The 15759-nt window shown below is 35.3% G+C and overlaps 3 protein-coding genes across 8 annotated transcripts in view; 1 reads left to right on the forward strand and 2 right to left on the reverse strand.

Moving 5' to 3' along the window:
- LOC117565489 (ring canal kelch protein) overlaps positions 1-15759 on the reverse strand; it is a 60647-nt gene that overhangs the window by 36769 nt on the left and 8119 nt on the right. The window contains exon 6 of one of the 5 annotated variants that reach the window (XM_034244592.2): positions 12784-14784. The exons of 3 other annotated variants lie outside the window; for them this stretch is intronic. In XM_034244592.2, the coding sequence (XP_034100483.1) occupies positions 13957-14784 (828 nt within the window). In that variant the 3' untranslated portion in view covers positions 12784-13956. Of the gene's footprint in view, positions 1-12783; positions 14785-15759 lie in introns of those variants that run through there. One more of the 5 variants, XM_034244594.2, reaches the window with a different exon arrangement.
- LOC117565491 (uncharacterized) lies at positions 360-12791 on the forward strand. Of its 2 annotated transcripts, none has more exons than XM_034244596.2 (8): positions 360-453; positions 4173-4718; positions 8896-9238; positions 9625-10028; positions 10104-10225; positions 10313-10428; positions 11190-11307; positions 11370-12791. In XM_034244596.2, exons 2-8 carry the CDS (start codon positions 4403-4405, stop codon positions 11838-11840), a joined length of 1890 nt encoding a protein of 629 aa, XP_034100487.1. In that variant the 5' UTR covers positions 360-453; positions 4173-4402; the 3' UTR covers positions 11841-12791. The 2 variants fall into 2 exon arrangements, with proteins under 2 accessions (XP_034100487.1, XP_034100489.1); XM_034244598.2 differs by lacking the exon at positions 360-453 and adding an exon at positions 3053-3145.
- LOC127565279 (uncharacterized) lies at positions 6374-7606 on the reverse strand. Its single transcript, XM_052003114.1, has one exon. The coding sequence runs from the start codon at positions 7474-7476 to the stop codon at positions 6496-6498; it is 981 nt and encodes a 326-aa protein (XP_051859074.1). The 5' UTR covers positions 7477-7606; the 3' UTR covers positions 6374-6495.

Genomic DNA, 15759 nt, shown 5'->3' on the forward strand with positions numbered 1-15759 from the left:
AAAGCAAGCTTTTCATAACTTGTATTTGCGAAAATATGTACGCAAGTTAAAAAGCTTTCAAAGCTAACGTCATTGCACAGCTTTCGTAGTTGTGTCTTGGTTAAGTGTAAAGCTTTTATAAACATTTAAAATACACAATTATTAAATTAAATATTAGGGTAAAAAAGATATGCGACAATTTATTTTGGCATCCATTAATAACCAATATAAGACGGAATTTTAAAAATAACAATTTGTCAGAGCCAAATCCCTGCATGAAATCTGACAACCCTAGGCACGACGCATTACCCAAGGAGCCCTAAAGCGCCGACTACGATGATGACAACGACGACTGCGTCTAGCAACGACGCAAGCAATGCGAAAGCTTCTCAATTTGTCGTAAATTTTCCGGCACAACAGACGCAATCATTTTTTGGCGGAGTCGCGCGAGCTGTGTGTTGAGTTGAGCGCAAAGTAAAAAACCAAAGTGAAAATGCTGAAAAACGTAGAAAATTCTCAAATGCAAACTCAAAGACAAACCTAATCGAATTAAGTGTGCAAATTTTAAAACACAAACAAAGAAAAGTTGCCTTAATTAACTTAACAAAATGTTTGGCTAAAATGAAATAGTATTTGGTTTCGAGCGAGGGAAAAGAGACAGAGAGCGAGTGTGAAAGCGATAGAGAGATGAAGAGAGAGAGAGTGCGAGTGATTGTAGAGGAGAGATGGAAGAGAAAATTGTGCAAGAAAAGCAAGTGCAATAAACTGTGAATTATCCAGAATTAGCGCTGGGCAACAGAAATGCATTTGCTCTCTGTCCACGGGACGAACAATGATAATTCTATTGCTGAATGTCCAGCTTTATCGTCGTATATGTGTATTATGCAAATTAATTTCAATTGGTTTGCACTCTGGATACACAAACGCAGCAGCAGCCACCGCATCAGCAACAAGAGATAGTCATAGCAGCAACAGCAACAGCGGCTTCATTTTCCTCTTAGCTTGTAGCTGTTGTTGTTATTCTTGTTGCTAGTAGTTGTCGTAGTATGCGTAGTTGTAGTCGGTTGTTTGCTCGTACTCGTAGTAGTAGTAACTATAGTTGTGAATAGTTTTTCCACTCGGTTTTTCGTATACACAATTTGGACAAACGATGTGATGCTCCGCCACATTCCTGAGAATTTTTCCCCCCTCATTTGCAGCTCGGCAAAAATTGCGAATGCTCACCTGTGTCCACCTCCAGGTGCCAACCTCTCTCAACCTCCCATCTACATTATAAACAAGTGTGTGTTTATGGAGAACTATGTGAGCGTGTGCGTGTGTGTGTGTACGTGTTTGCCTTGATTTACCGGCTTTTGTAGCGGAAAACCCATGAAAATTGTTTCACAAGAATTTTTTAATCATACGTGCAATGCACGTCGCGTTTGAGAAAGTAAACGAAACCTTAGCTCTAAAGTAATTAAAAAACTATGTTGAAAACATAAAAACTAAAAGTGCATGCAACGGGAAAATGTTCCACACACAATTATTCAACATTTTGTTGCCACACTTCATTTTAAATGCTATTAGAAATGCCAATCGGAAGTTAAGATTAAAGTTGCAATTAAACGTTGAGCTTAAAACTTCTGAAAGATAATATCAAGCAAATTAAAGTTGCTATTTAAAATTCTGTAAGCTATTTGACACTTAATGTAAGTTTCCTCAAAGAAAAACTATAATATTTGAGATCTAAGACTTAAAGAAACTCTCTTGCAGTCTTTACTTTGTTGAATAGTTGAGATTAAAGGTTGAGCTTAAAACTTCTGAAAGATAATATCAAGCAAATTAAAGTTGCTATTTAAAATTCTGTAAGCTATTTGACACTTAATGTAAGTTTCCTCAAAGAAAAACTATTTGAGATCTAAGACTCAAAGAAACTCTCTTGCTGTCTTCATTTTGTTGAATAAGTTTATCTTCAATCTTCATGAATAGTTTATTTTAATCATCATCTGATAGTTTTAATTTGTGCTTGCAAATATAAATAATTTATTACTTAATAACATATTTTCAATGTGCACAACATCAAGATAGCATTGTCTATTCAATATATTTTTAGAACTTAATCATCCGCAGCCCTTTTACACTCACAGCGTATGATAAAAAAAAGTATACATTAAAAAGTTGTACTTTTTTGTATTGTATACAATTTGAATCAAAGATAATCATCATGCATATGAAATGCAGTCATTTTTGCCGGTGCCTATTGAGAGTTGACTAAAAATAAAATATCCGCCTGACAATAATATCAATTACAATAAGAACTGCGCGTTGGCTAGGGGAGAAGAGTAGAGGAGAAAAGCAACCGGCAGCAGGTTCAGCAGTTCCATGCCACAAATGGAAGCGACAGCAGAGCACACAATCAACAAAAAGCATTGCACGAGACTCTCATTAAAAAAGCAGTCGAGTCGTCGGCATACAGAAAAGAAGCCGAAAATGTTAATTTGTATAACAGCAAAAAAAAAAAAAGAAAAAGAAAAACTACGAGTTCGAGTTGGAGTATGAGAACAACTATAAGCTTGAGAGTGCTCATACTTCTGATACTGTTGCTGCTGCTGCAACTTTGACTTTTGCTTTTGCTTTTGTCATGCAGCTCAGTGTGGACACCGGCTGGGTGACTCTCAACAACAATCACAGCAATTGCGGGCAGACAGAGAGTCAGTCAGCCAGAGATGCTCAGTTTGTACAATAGGGACAGAAAGAGACACACACACTATATATACATATATCTATATATGTATATGTTCATGTGAGTAGGGACAACGTTGCGACGTCAGTTGCACAATTTTGCACAAAAACCAAAGCATAATCATGAATAATGAGCGCTTGTGATAAGTGAGAAGTGCCCAGTGGCAAATGTGAGCAACATTTTAACAAAATTCTATATAATTAAAATTCTTTTATGTTATAGTAAACATTTTACACACTTTTCCGCCTCTGAACTGTAGTAAAAACGTCGCAAGTAGCTTCGTATTTTTCCTGAGAAGCGAACTGGTTACCCAGTGTCGCAGCCAATTTCCAACTGGGCACTCGTAAAGCCCGCTTTGGACTCCCGGTTGAACGCTTAGCGCGCCCAGACTTGCAGTATGAAACGGGAATTGGTTCGGTACGGTTCGCTGAATGGTCGCCAAAGGTGAAAAGTTTGCCAAGAGTTTACAAATATTTATGCAGCTAAAATAAAAGGAAAAACAAAAAGAAACTAAATCTAAAGCATATTTATTTTTGTGTTTTGCCTAAAAGAAAAGTGAAAATTTTGTGATTAACATTTCCCCACAAATACATTTCCATCACATTTATATATATTTATGTATGTGTGTGTGTGTGTAGTCTTTTCACATTTGATTAGTTGGGTTTGCCGCCCAAGCCAGCGCTTGTGTCACAGTTTGGATTTATTTTATTTACGCCGTAGTCGGCCGTTTAGTTTGTCAACTTCAATTGATATTAATTTACTTTCTTCACATTTAGCTGCCTCTCTATGTGAATCTGAATCTGAATCTGTCTGTGACTGTGTCTGTATCTCTGTGCATGTGCCGCTGACTGTCAGCCTTGTATGCGATCAGATTTAAGCACAAAGGTCAGCAAATAAACAAATTGTCGCATATTATGGTTGTTTATCATACCGAATAACAAAACACACACACACACTCCTGCGCTTGCAAATTTTTCACATAAATTCGCAATAGTCGTAAAAGTATCTTTAGATACAATTGTCTCTGCTGACAAAGCAAAAAGAGGAACACAAAACTGAACTGTCAAACACTATCTTGAAAACTGTCAAGAAAATCGTTTCAAAGACTGGTTTTTCTTTGCATTTTCATTTCGATCGGATTTTCTCAGACAGCAGCACGTAATCCAGCCAAATATGTCGAAAAAGCTGCACCGTAACTGTGCCATATAAAATAATCTCGATTTGTACTTATAGCATCAGGTCCAAATTCAATTGTGATCAGCTCGATACTCTATTCTGAGCATATAAACGAAACTGTGATTTCATTTGCATACAAAACACTTTTCGAGAGCATTAAATTGAAGACTCAACGCCAGGCATTTCAATGAGTTGAATACACTAAAACAAAAAAAAAAAAAAAACTAATCAAAAAAACTGTCCAACTCGGTTCCTTTTTTATTTTTTTGGTTGCTCACTTATCTTTTTCCAACAGCTTTTGGCAATTATGTAAAGTGTTTGAGGCAAAGAATTTGCAAGTGAAAATGAATAAAATCGTGGTACCATAAGCATTACGAAACTCAACAAAACTTGAAACTAAAACACTCCAGAGAAAAAAAAGAGAGAGAAAGAAAGAGAGAGAGAGACAGAGAGTGTGTGAAAACTCTTGAAAAGTGCTAACAATTAAAAACAATTTTCGCAACAATAGACAAAACTAAAACTTGAATGTCACACAAAATGTTGCAAGTGCCGGCAGCAACATTGTTGGTGTTGTTGTTGCTCATACAGCTGGTGGCAGCAGCTGCAACAACCACTGGCGACAGTGCAACAGCAGCAGCAGCAACAACGGCAACAGCAAGCAGCATCATGGAACGCCAAATTGATTCAAGTCTGAAGAATGCCAAGCTGATTGAGAGCAAACTGCTGCCCGATTTGGTGGCAATGCAACGCAATCAGGAAGATGACAAGTGGCAGCACATTTACCGGTTTATCGACGATGGCTTTCCAGTTTTAGAGCTATACGGCTATAAGACCAAGCCTGGTGAGTGCGACGAATGACACACAAATACAAATATCACACACACTCACACATACACAGACTGAAATTCAATTTAAAAGATACTCAGAGGTATTCAGTTCATTTACTGCGGTGACTCATGGGGGCAAAACCATTCGATTACTTGTATGGTAATAAATACCAAATAAATTATGTGTTTAGAGATGAGAATATTAAAGATATCTAAATGTGAAAATATTATAGATGAATAATTGAATTGACCAAATAAATAGAAATAAATAAATAGAATAGATTCAGTAAATAATATTATATAAAAAAAAATAAAAATAAATTAGTAATACGATAAAACAAAAATAATATAATATTTAAATAAATACAATAACAAGTAAAAAAGCTACAGTAGAGTGTGCTCGACTTTGAGATAGCTGCTAACCATTTTGAATAAAAGAAAAATAATTTAAAAATATACCAAATTAATACTGCAAAAATACTACAAATATACCAAAGGTCATAGTTGGTAAATTGTTATAGTAGTTCATTCTAAATATACCGTAGAGTGCAAAATAAACCACATTGTCAGCCTAAGCTACTAGGACCCGTTATAAGAAGGCGTTTATCCTATTCAAAACAAGTCAGAAAGCTACAGTCGAGTGTACTCGACTGTGAGATACCCGCTACCCATTTTAAATAAAAGCAATATATTTTGCGGTATTATGCTCAAAATATACCGAATATACTGCAAAAATACTAAAAACGTACCAACTGGTATATTTGGTATAACGATATAATACCGCATTCAAAAAATACCATAGACGGCACAATATACCAGATTGTCAGCCAAAGCAACTAAGAGCCCTAGTAAGTAGGCGTTTTTCCCCATACAAAAGTATTTCTTTAATAACTTCGACAATTTTTATCTCTTATAGTCTCTGAGATCCAGTGTTTCATACGGACGGACGGACAGACGGACAGACACACAGACGGACAGACGGACATGGCTAGATCGTCTCGGCTGTTGACGCTGATCAAGAATATATATATTTTATAGGGTCGGAGATGCCTCCTTCGACCTGTTACATACATTTCCTGTCGGCACAAAGTTATAATACCCTTCTACCCTATGGGTAGCGGGTATAAAAACTCCTAAAATTTGTTATCTGATTGCAACAATAAGTATAACAAAAACTAACTAACTTATATATACCTCATGCTTTCTATATTTGGTATATCGATACACTAATAATCCCCATAAGATTATTTATGTCTTCAATAACTTCTAAAAACATTATGCGATTTCAGTCAAATTTTCAGAAATCATAAAGACTAATATGTATGTATTTTTTTGGATTTCGAGATGCATCCCTTTACCTGTGACATTTTTTTCCAGCAGACACAAAATTATAATACTCTTCTACCCTATGGGTAGCTTTCATAAACAGTATTTAAATACTAAACGTAAAGATAAAACCAATCAAACATTATTATAGTAAATTCGTTGTATAATTCAACAAGTATTACAATAATAAACTGCCATATTGCAAATAAATAAATAATCTAGGGTTTAGAATGCGTCAGATTGTAATGCTTTATCCAAGCCTCTGGGGAGGCAACGAGCAAACTGTTTGTAAACATGGACAAAACCCAACTATAGTAGAAACACTCGAGAATGTGACTGCGATTATATAGAAATATATTCCAATTACTGCGATCCCTGGCACTAAATAGAACCAATTTGTAGAGGCAGAAGATTTGCAGCTACAAAAAGAAAAGAAATATAGAGAATGCAATTCATATTTAGTCCCTAACTCACCTGTGATTGTTTCTTGCCATTCTTTCTAAAGCGAAGTAATTGCGATCCAAATTGCTTCTCAATTGAGCTAATTGACAGACACTGTTGCAGCAGACAAAGTGGATAGAGCATTGCGCAAACCGAGGTGTAAAGAAAATGCCTAATATTATGCTGATCGTACAAAAATATATGAAAGTTGAGCATAAATGCCGTGAGATGTGCTAAGAGAGCTGTCCAAACGAATGGACGGAAAAATGGTTCAAAACTTTTCCGCAGTTTCATCAATGTCATATAGTGATCCAAGAGCTCTTTGTGTGCGGCAGCTGTGTGGCAAAGTCGGAGTTGCAACTGCTGTTTGTAGCAGCCATGCAGCAGCAAAAGTCCCAAATGAACGAGCATTGAGAGCACAAAAGGCTGAAGGCAAACAAATAACACAGCCGATAGACTACAAAACTTGCTGATTATAGATTCAGGTCCAACGTAGGGTAAACGACTGATTTTATATTCGGCAAACATATCCGCAGCAGGAATAAAAGATTCTTTTACATACACAAGAAATAGCCACCAATTGATGTCAGGTTCAATTCCACTGAGTCTTCTACTCTCACGATAAATGAACACAAATTCGTTGAGCATCGTTTGCACCTCGTCCTTGAAGTGTTTATAGATATACAAGAAAGCCACACACACGACTATGTATTGATACCGCAAGATGATGGCGCTGAGATAGTAAACCATTTGCAAGCCATAATCATTGGGATTCGCAGTTAGCGATAATATCTGCAGAAAGTGCTTGATATAAAAGATTGAGTACAGAGTCATGGAAAGATACATCCATGGGCGAATCCAGATGAAGTGCATCAGCGAGATGACGAATTGCAGTGCTTGACGTCGCTTAAACTTGCCACATTCTGGGGCATAGCTATAGATGTTGCAACCGAGCAGAGTTGCCAACGCAGCGAGAATTTGTAATGTTTTTGTTAGAGCCGTCATCAGTGAACTGAGTCAGCACAAGCAGTCGAACCATTCCATATTCTATGAACCCATCAAGTGGGTGGCTCAGTGACGACGACGACGTTGATAAATTGATGATTTGCTAAATGATTGCATCATTGCTTTAATGGTTAAGGATTCAGAAAATATGGCCATGGTCAAGTGAAGAACAGCCAAAAAAAAAGTGATAAATTGAAACCTACTCTATGGGGTAAGAGCGCACAAACGTTTTTGTTAGAAGCTTGTGTGGATATATTTACGTATATTATGTAAAGTAGTTCAAGTTACAAAATAAACATTTTAGCTATGACGCTATGAGAAGGACAAAACAAATTTAATCTTGAGCACCTTAAAAATATAAAAATAAGGACAATTTGATAGCAAATGTATTATGTATTTAATGTATCAAATAATATACAACCGAAGGTAGAACAAATATTTCAATTTTGAACATTCAAATCTGTTCGTTTCTCAAAAAGAAATACTCAATTCTCACTGAGAAAAAAATCATAATTTTGATGTTATAAAACACATCTTGATTTCAAAATCATTTAAAATTAGACCTAATTCATATTAATGAAATATTTTTAGGTTTTATTTTGAGAAATTGGTATGAATATTCTTATAGAGACCTCATGTTCTTAATTTTAGAAACCGGTCAGTATATTAAATAATATAATAGTATCAATATTTCAATATCAACAGTCTCAAGCTAATTATAATCTGGTATATTTTTAATATATTACTATATCAATATACTAAATATAACTTTCGATATATTTGTAGTATTTTTGCGGTATGGTAATTTGTTATGTTTTAAATTTAAAACCGCACAATTTTGATTTTATTCTCAATGAGCTTTCTTACTTAATATTATGGGTCTTTGCATATTATTAACAAAAATACATAAAATAATAATAAATAACAACTGCAAATTAGCAAAATTTGAACCCTTAACCACTGTTTAGACACACTGTACAGTAAACGTAATACTGTATTTATAGCTTCGAAACCGTAATCATATCGCTTTCAATATTCAAATTCGAGTTCAATACAGAATATTAATATTTCTGATATTCCAAGTTTCGTAATTATTGCAGAGAACTAATGCCAAGTAATATGATAAATCATTGTTATGCTCGTGATCGAATACACGCTGCATAATAATGAATCTATGTACTATAGTAAACCCGATAGGCAAACACTCCCATAAAATCGCACGTGCAACTATTTCAGCTACATGATAAAATCAAAAGTTGACTAAGTTTAGAAGGTTCATTGTCTTCAGTTTAACTATAGAGTAAATGCAGGAATTACACTTAATTAAAATACAAAACAACCTGCAATTATTTTTAGAATGAATATACATTTTAAAAAACCTAAGATAACAATCTAATTCATAAATTATTTATTTTGTAGATCTACCGTACACTTTAATTATACCCAAAATCGATGTGCGCAGCATTGAGAAGCCGCGATTGAAGGAGTTCATGTTGGAGCATTTGGTGCCGGGTAAAATCTTTGATAGCTACAACACGGCATCGAATGGCAAGGAAGAGGAGGAGTCAATTGGTAATGGGAATGGACATAAAATCGTTTTTCGTAAATTGGAAAAGTCGCACAACAATGTTTGGCTACTCAATGGCCAGCAAATACTCTACAAGCTGCGTATCAATGAACATTTGATGGCCATTGGAATTGATGGTTATTTGGGCGATAGAAAATCGCCCTATTCCAAGCGCAACATACAGGAAACGAACAAGTGAGTACACCCGAATTTTGTACGGAATACACTTTGAAAAACTATTTGATTTACGACTTGATTAGAGAGTGCACAAAAAAACTTTGTGTGCTTCACTCATAGTTTTCTGTTTGGAATTTCTATTTGATTTGCTTGGCCCAAAAAAACTTTAGTTTTTTTTTTGCATTTTTAAAACATTTTTAACGAGAAATTTTTGCCAGTGTAAGCCTTAATGCTACTAGTTTGTTTGCGGTCAAATAGTGCACTCATGCGAAATTTATCAGCACACACACAGTCCTAGAAAAGTTTCTGTACTTTTTTTTTTGGGTAACTTTTCGAAGCACTTTCTTACCACCCATTGTCTCTCCCTCTCTCTATGCATCTTCTCGTCCGTTTCTATTCTGCAGTCGCTACAATGACCCACAGCCGTTGGAGCAGCCAAACATTACGAATGCACATGCCAAAGTGGAGCCCATTATTAAAGAATCAAAGGCCAGTCCATTGATGTCGTTTCTGGCCAACATGAAGACGGGCACCAAAGTCTTTCAGCATTTTCTCTCCAAAAGCAATCTGACACGCATTATGGATGATAATGCCTATACGGTCCTCATTCCATCGGACAATGCCTTTCAACGTTGGCATCCCATCGATTGGGGCTTCTATCCGTTCAGTGTGCCCGAGTTCACCGAGAGTGTATTGCGTAATCACTTCCTACCCATGCAGCGCCCGTTGCGCATCTCCGATGTTAAGAATATGGATCAAATGGTCGTCCACACCATGGGCGGTGAGGATGTCATCTTCCATGGTCAACGTAAGCGCCAAAGTTCTTAGTTTACATATTTAGCAATTTGCAAATAATTTACGATTTTCATTTTCCCCAAAACAGCCACGCCCACTGTGAACAATGTGAGCATCATGTCGGAATACACACTCTCCAATGGCAATCAGGTGTTCATCATCTCCGAGGTTCTATTTGTCTCCGAGGCTGTGGTTTCCAAATTGCATCAGGTAACAAATCACACACACACACATACATACACCACACACACTAGCATTCTTTGAAATATGAGCTAAAGTTGCATGTTATCAATGCAGATGCACAAGGATAAGGAGACGCCTCCTTTGCTCGCATTCCCGTGGTTTGGCGCACAATTTCTATCGCATTCATTTCTGGCCTTGGAGCGAGATTCACGTTTTACGCAAATTACAAGGTAAACTTAAATATTTATGATACTCAAGCATGTAATCAATTAACCAGCAAATGTGAAAGCAATAAACCAAATGAGTATTAGATCAGCACTGGGACAAATTACATTTTTAATGAGACAAGGGAAGAAAAATTGAATTTACCTAAATTGAAATATGAATAACTAAATTAACAAATTAAATTTGAAATGGAAAAGGTGTCAAATGAAAAGAGATAAGTCTTGAATTTATCTAATTTGGAGGAGAATAAATAATTTGTTGAATTAAGGAATTAAATTTCAAACAAATTTAAGGTTGAGAATTAAAATTCATATTTAAGATAAGTCAAGTCTCAAATAGGTCCAAAATTTCATCAATTTTAAATTAATAAATCAATTTCAAAGTAAAAACGACACCGAATTTATGCTATGAGCAATACAAATTTATAAATCAAATGATCATATTATTAAAAGAAGAATTGTAAAAGGTTTATAATGTTAGGTCAATTTAAAGTTATATTCAAAAGCCAATAATAATACGGACAACAAATTTAAGTTTCTTAAATTGAAATAACATCACGTACTAAATCTTTAATAAACGACGCTACTAATAGGTTGAAGTTAGTAGGGAGTTCTTTACTCTAAGTTAATGATTTAGAATACCAAGTCTAAAAAAACGAGTATAATACCAAATACTATAGTTCGTAAAGAAAAGTTTAAAAGTTAAATTTGATCTAATATATTTATTAAAATAAATTGTAAATATATATTTTGAACACCTATTTTAGATATCTAAACAATGCGGAAATCGCACCACATATTTCTGGAGCCAATTACACTTTCTTTGTGCCTGAGGACAAGGCCTTCGAGAAGCTGGGCTTCGACAGGCTCTCCGATGATGTTATGGCAAGTTTTCAGTGAACAACTTCTAGCTAAACTTTTCTAATATTGTGAATTCCTTTTTATAGGCTTCGCAGCGCGGAATTAAAATGTTATTGAACCACTTTGTGCGTGGACGACTTTACAATCGAGATCTGCGGGATAACGAAGTGTATGAAACAATTGGCGGTGGACATGTGAAGATCACCCGTAATCCGGGAAGTAATTACACGAGCGTGAACAATGCACAGATTACGGAGAGCGAAGTGTTTGTCTACAATCTGGGCACCATGTACTACATAGACGATATACTTTATTCGCACATGCTACGCGATCACATCACCAAATCGACTAAAACGAGATCGGATCGAAATAATGGTGAAGCTGGCGGAGGATCACGCAGCACGATCCGTCCCAGCGATGTCGAGATTGTGCCCAATGAATTTGAGAGCGAGCACAATGGCGGCGATTATGCCATACATGGCGATGATGATGATTTCGAGGATGAGATTATAACGCCCAAAGCGTTGCCCGTCCAGATCTATGAGTTGCCCAAGTAAAAGCACATCGAATCAGATTGAGATTGAGAACAGAGAATGACAGAATTAGTTTTGTGAGGAACGTTTTTTTGGCCGAGCCGTGTGGAGGAAGTTTGATAATACATTATTGTGTGTGTGAGTGAGTGTGAGGGAAGACGCGCGCTTAAAGCGTTTTGTATAGTTCTGAGCTAATTTTTTAAAGATTTTTTTAGTTAGTGTTTAGTTTTCTTAAGTTTAGCATCGAAATGAGGCGGTGAAACGAAGTATACTACGAAAACAAGCAGCAACAAGAAAAAATATACATACAACTCTCTAATCCTAAACAGAAAACTTATCAGCAAATTTTCAAATGAAGCTTGTAGAAATAGCGAGAAATTGAATACAAGAAATACAAGATATAAAACACTGAAAATTTATGCAAAATTAAAAAAAGAAAACAAATACGTATATACTTATATAATATATAACATATGTATATGTAGGAATACTACGAAGTATATGCAATTAGTCGCTCGTCGAATCTTTGTGCTTCTTTTGAGTCTAACCATAGAAAGGAAGTGAGTGTGGGAGAAGGGATCGTGACAGGGAGGGGGAGGGGGAGGGACATAGGAAGAGCATAGCGAAAACATATCGGCTATCTACAAATTTAAAACATTATCTGAGAAATGAAAAATGTAGCGCAAGAAAAGCAAAACAAAAGATACAATTTTTGGAATTCATCGTAGCCAAGCGCAATAGTTGTGAACAAAAAAGTAATATCTATCTATATATATATATATTATAATATTATGACAGATATTATATACAATACTTTTTTAGTTTCTAATTATGATATGATAATTATATGTATCTGTATCTGTGTATATGAACAACAACAAGAAGGAAAAGCAATGAAAATGAAAATCATGCAATTTTATAATAGTTTGTTAAAATACAAAAATAAAACCATAAAAGACAAACAAAATTTCTAAATTTTCTCGTTTTATTATGAATTAGTTAAACGCAATACATGTAAGTATGCTTAAAACTACAGTATATCGTATATATTTGTATATTTTTGGGAGTATTGTATATGATTTCTTTTTCTTTGATTTTTTGTTGGGTTTTTGTATAATTCTTGTATATAGCTATATGTATATAATAAGTATGTATGTCTGTTTTTATGTAAATAATACCTGTTATACTAATTGACCTAAACTAGAGTTGCTCTCTTTCTTCTTTTCAGAATTGCAAAGAAAAACTTAAACAAAGCGGAGTGCACATAACAAATGACAATATCTCAAGGAAAACACTAACAACTAGTCTCTCAATAGTGAAAAGTTTTGGAGGGGCAGTTTAACAAACAGAACTCTAAATCAAATATCAAATGCGTATTGCTTAGATAACTATTTCTACTATATAGACTACTCGTCTGGCTTATACATAAAATGTGCATGATATGGCGCATTTGTATTGCATGTTTTATCCGTCTTCTATATGGCCTTTTTCTACTTGAAGTTTTGAAGACATACATCTTAGATTTCTAGTATTCGTAATAGAATTTATAATAATATTCGAGCTTTGGTGAATCGCATCGAATCACATTGTATCAAATTCTACAATCATATGGGCAATTCTTTGGCGAAAATGTCGCTTGCGACACTTTCTAAAGTGAACAAAAACATTTACCGAAACATTTTTTTATTTTGAGTCAACACGAATCTTATAGCTCTTGATTAGCACTTTAACTAGAGCTTAGAATGATTTTTAAATTTTTTTTTCTGTTTTAAGATAATCACAAAAAAATAAGGAATTTATATATTTTATCATAAAACAGAAAATTATCCTAAAATCAGTCTTAGCTAAATATATTGTGATAAGCTAGAGTTATAAGAATACCTATACTTATTTTTAAAAATGTTTCAGTTTATGTTTTAGTGTCGCACGTCACAAATTCCTCCAGAGAATTACCCATATTTAAATTATATTCTTTTTTGTGTGTGCCAATTTCTTGTTACGTTTGAGATCTAATTTCGATACCAAATAGTTTGTAGCTTAAATTATATTACAAGTTAATTAAGTAAAATAAAATCGTGATATTTGTGAACGATATCAACTAATTGTAATTGGGAAAATATATAGGAGTTTTCTTCAGTTTTCAATCGTTTGCTTCATGAGCATTGTTTGCAGTTTGTTGGTTATTAGTTGCTGTAGTTGTTGCTGCTGCTGCTGCTGCTGAAGTTGTTGGCGCTGCTGCTGTTGCTGCTGTTGTTGTAGTTGTCGTTGTATCAGTCTCGTTATCACTCAAATTCATTGGCTCCATCAGTTCAACATCCAGTTCCGCAATACTTCCGCCACCCTCTGCCGTTGCACCGCCGACAGCTCCTTCCAGCTCCTCAGCTGCTGGCTGCTTGGGCTTAAAACTATTGTTCTCCGCGTTCAGTTCGTAGTTCTTGAAGGGATCAGCCAACTTCGAAGATGACTTTGGTGTACCTTGAGCTTGAGCTTGCGCAGCAGCACGTTGCATGCGTCGCTGCTGATTGCTGAACGTGGGACTCTCCGATCGGGCGCGTTGCAACAACGGACGTTGCTGCAGTGGCAGCTGTTGTTGCTGCTGATGATTGTAGCTGGCATCGTACTCTCGCGATCTGCCAAACTCAAAGCCATTCTGCCACTGCACATGCACATTCTCATACGATGGATCCTCATAGCGATAGCTGCTGCTCGCTGTCGAGCTATTCGCTTGTCGCTTCTCTGCACCGCTGCGCAGTCTGCTTAAATTGCTGTGCAGCGGACGATTTGTGGCATTGACTTCACGTCGCATTGTGCCGGCACTAGCACATCCGCCATGAAAGCGCATCATATCCTGTGGCAAGGGTCCCAAGCCCAGGCGTGGCGTGCCATATGGATTGGACATTTGTGAGGCCACCGAAGCGGTGTCGCAGCTAACGCAATCGCGCGAGAACATAAAGTTAAAGTCAATCACCTGGAGACAGCACAAAGTAGTTGAACTTATTTAATTGTTGGCCCAATAAGATCTTATTACCAGAGATAGCAAAGTGGAGTAAGTTGAAGCGGAATGTAAAGCAAAATAAGTCTACTCAAAGCAGATGTGAATTTAGCAAATAGAAAACAACTTGTGAATAAGAAAAGGAAGATGAACAACAATACCAATAAAAGATTAAAGAAAGGCTTATGAATAATGGTTGTACAGAGAAAAAGGCAATCCAAAAATAGTGAGTTAAAAAAAGAAATAAATTGTTAAAAGAAATTTTGAACCAAAATTAGAAAATATTAGAGTTAAGGAAAACAACTTCTTGTGAATAGAAAAATATACAACAATACCAAGAAATTATTGGGACATTGCTTAGAAGATAAAAGAGAGCTTGTAAAAAGAAAGACGAACACCCAATAAAAGATTGGAGCAAGGATTATGAAAACTGTTTATGCAGAGCAAAAAGCGATCCAAAAGTAGTGATTTAATAAAAGGAACAAATTTGCTGGATGAAATTTTAATGTAAAATTAGAAAATATTAGGTTTCGAGAAGTAAGCCCAAATAACTTTTTATGAATACAAAAATATACAACAATGCCAAGAAATGTGTAAAATAAAAAGAAATAAAAAGAAAGACAATCTAAAAATAGCATTTTAAAAGGGATCAAATTTTCTACAAGTTTAGTAAATCTTGTTCGCTGCAAGAATGATTATTTGTTTAAGAAATAAAACATCAATATCAATTAAAATCAAACGAAGACAGATTGTTGAAGAGGCCTAACAATAGTTTAAATTGTCATGCATATTATTTACAAAAACGAGTGATGGGGAGATGCTTTAACCAAATATATATAAAGAAGATGCAGTGAAAGTAAAATGATGCAAATAAAGAAGCAAGCAGAAAATAGATTAAATTTAAATGGTAAATATAAAATATAAATAAGCAGTATTAGCAGTAAAATATAC

This window comes from Drosophila albomicans, chromosome 2L (genome assembly GCF_009650485.2).
Source record: "Drosophila albomicans strain 15112-1751.03 chromosome 2L, ASM965048v2, whole genome shotgun sequence".
Classification (NCBI taxonomy): Eukaryota; Metazoa; Arthropoda; class Insecta; order Diptera; family Drosophilidae; genus Drosophila; species Drosophila albomicans.

What these genes read in the sequence shown, in the direction of transcription:
- LOC117565491 (XM_034244596.2), top strand. Translation starts at nt 4,403, where the DNA reads ATGTCACACAAAATGTTGCAAGTGCCGGCAGCAACATTGTTGGTGTTG. An exon ending in CGGCTATAAGACCAAGCCTG is followed by an intron (nt 4,719 to 8,895) that starts GTGAGTGCGACG and finishes TTTATTTTGTAG; the next exon opens with ATCTACCGTACACTTTAATT. An exon ending in CGTTTTACGCAAATTACAAG is followed by an intron (nt 10,429 to 11,189) that starts GTAAACTTAAAT and finishes CACCTATTTTAG; the next exon opens with ATATCTAAACAATGCGGAAA.
- LOC127565279 (XM_052003114.1), bottom strand. Translation starts at nt 7,476, where the DNA reads ATGACGGCTCTAACAAAAACATTACAAATTCTCGCTGCGTTGGCAACT.